Source organism: Balaenoptera ricei, chromosome 4 (assembly GCF_028023285.1).
Source record: "Balaenoptera ricei isolate mBalRic1 chromosome 4, mBalRic1.hap2, whole genome shotgun sequence".
Classification (NCBI taxonomy): domain Eukaryota; kingdom Metazoa; phylum Chordata; class Mammalia; order Artiodactyla; family Balaenopteridae; genus Balaenoptera; species Balaenoptera ricei.
In genome coordinates this window covers 119,401,231-119,403,158 of record NC_082642.1, presented here as the reverse complement: position 1 = coordinate 119,403,158, position 1,928 = coordinate 119,401,231, and the positions used below count along the sequence as shown (strand labels likewise).

Sequence of the window (1,928 nt, the reverse complement as noted above, 5' to 3'; positions counted from 1 at the left end):
TCCACCACAATGAGAAGCCCGCGCATGGCAGTGAAGAGTGGCCCCCGCTCGCCGCAACTAGAGACAGCACACGCGCAGCAGGGAAGACCCAACGCAGCCAAAAAAAAATAAATTAAAAAAAAAAAAAAAAAAAAAAGGTTGCAGGCGGTGAGGGCCCGCCTCCCAGCCGGGCAGGAGGCGTGGGCATGGAGCTGGCCGCCGTCGCCAAGCCCAGGGCCCGCGCCGCTGCCTAGGGCGACCCGAGGGACGCTGCCTAGGGCGCGGCTCCGGGGACCCGTGCGGCCTAGCACGGCCCGGCGCTGCGCGGATGGCCCTGCTCCTGCGGCCCGTGCTCGCCGTCCTTCTTCTCCTCCTGACCGCCGCTTTCAGGTGCCAGGAGCAGGCCCAGACCACCGACTGGAGAGCCACCCTGAAGACCATCCGGAACGGCGTTCACAAGATAGACACGTACCTGAACGCCGCCTTGGACCTCCTGGGAGGCGAGGACGGGCTCTGCCAGTATAAGTGCAATGACGGATCTAAGCCTGTTCCACGTTACGGATATAAACCCTCCCCGCCGAATGGATGTGGCTCCCCACTGTTCGGTGTTCATCTTAACATTGGCATCCCTTCCTTGACAAAGTGCTGCAACCAACACGACAGGTGCTATGAGACCTGCGGCAAAAGCAAAAACGACTGTGATGAGGAGTTTCAGTATTGCCTCTCCAAGATTTGCCGAGATGTGCAGAAAACACTAGGGCTAGCTCAGCATGTGCAGGCATGTGAAACCACCGTGGAGCTCTTGTTTGACAGCGTTATACATTTAGGCTGTAAGCCGTACCTGGACAGCCAACGAGCCGCATGTAGGTGTCGCTACGAAGAAAAAACTGATCTTTAAAGAAGATACTGACAGGTGGTGACAGCAGATGAGGATAGAAGAACATAACCTTTGACAAAGAGCTAATGTTTTCACAGCATAAAGCTGCCTTATTTTTGTGAAAGGATTATTTTAAGACCTTATTTTGACATTAAAACTTCAAACTAAAGAAACAAACAAACAAAAAAAAAGCTGAAGGAGAACAATTTTATGATAATCTTAGTATTAAACACTACGTGAAAGAAGTCGTTTTCTAAGTTGGGACATTATGCACTGAAAGGGTGTACAAGGAAGATAATCCTGCTGTAATTCAGCAACTGATTGGAACCTAAGAGATGATGGTAAATTATGGGGGGAAGGAGAATAGGGAGGGGCAGAGTAAGAAGTGTTTTGTGATCCAAATGGAATGTAGCAAGAAAGTCTAGTAATGACAGAGATGGCAATTAATACAATAAACCTCAATTGCTGCAAGGGTTCCAAAAACTTAAAGTGTTAAAGGCAAGTATGCTTGATGATAACAGAAAGCTAAAATCTGGACTTATTTCATCAAAAGAAAGAAAACTTTGACATTTTGTTATTTCAAAAACAAAAATGTAAAGGAGCAAATCAAAATAGGGACCTTTTTTTCTTCTAATGTCTTATTTAGATTACTTAATTTTAAATAATATTAGATCTGTCTAGATGTTATCATTGAACATAAAATGAGAAAACTCTTCCTCAACATTGGCATACAGGAGATGCCCAGTAAACGTGAGAATGGATGAATGAATTAATGAGGCTTATTAGAATGTTTTTGTGGTAAGCTTTATAATGCTGCAATTTTAGAACTTTGAAGAATAATTAAACAAAATACATTGAACAGCTTCATATCCTTGGAAAAAGATATGTTAAAGTATTCTTATGTATAAATGTATATATATAAATAAACGTATATACATGTTTTCTTTTCCATGCCTATTGGCCTTGAATTTAAATTTAGTATTTGTATTTATTATTTATTATTATTATTATTTATGAATGAAAATAAATGTACATTTTGATTTTAAAATGTTTATCAGGTACTTCCCTGGTG

At 42.9% G+C, this 1,928-nt stretch overlaps 1 protein-coding gene across 1 annotated transcript; it reads left to right on the top strand.

Moving 5' to 3' along the window:
- Window positions 1–211: 211 nt before the first annotated feature.
- Window positions 212–1,027, top strand: LOC132365487 (group XIIA secretory phospholipase A2-like). Its single transcript, XM_059922208.1, has one exon. The coding sequence runs from the start codon at window positions 308–310 to the stop codon at window positions 875–877; it is 570 nt and encodes a 189-aa protein (XP_059778191.1). The 5' UTR covers window positions 212–307; the 3' UTR covers window positions 878–1,027.
- The last annotated feature ends 901 nt before the right edge of the window (window positions 1,028–1,928 follow it).

Coding starts and splice junctions, on each gene's coding strand:
- LOC132365487 (XM_059922208.1), top strand. CDS start 308: ATGGCCCTGCTCCTGCGGCCCGTGCTCGCCGTCCTTCTTCTCCTCCTG.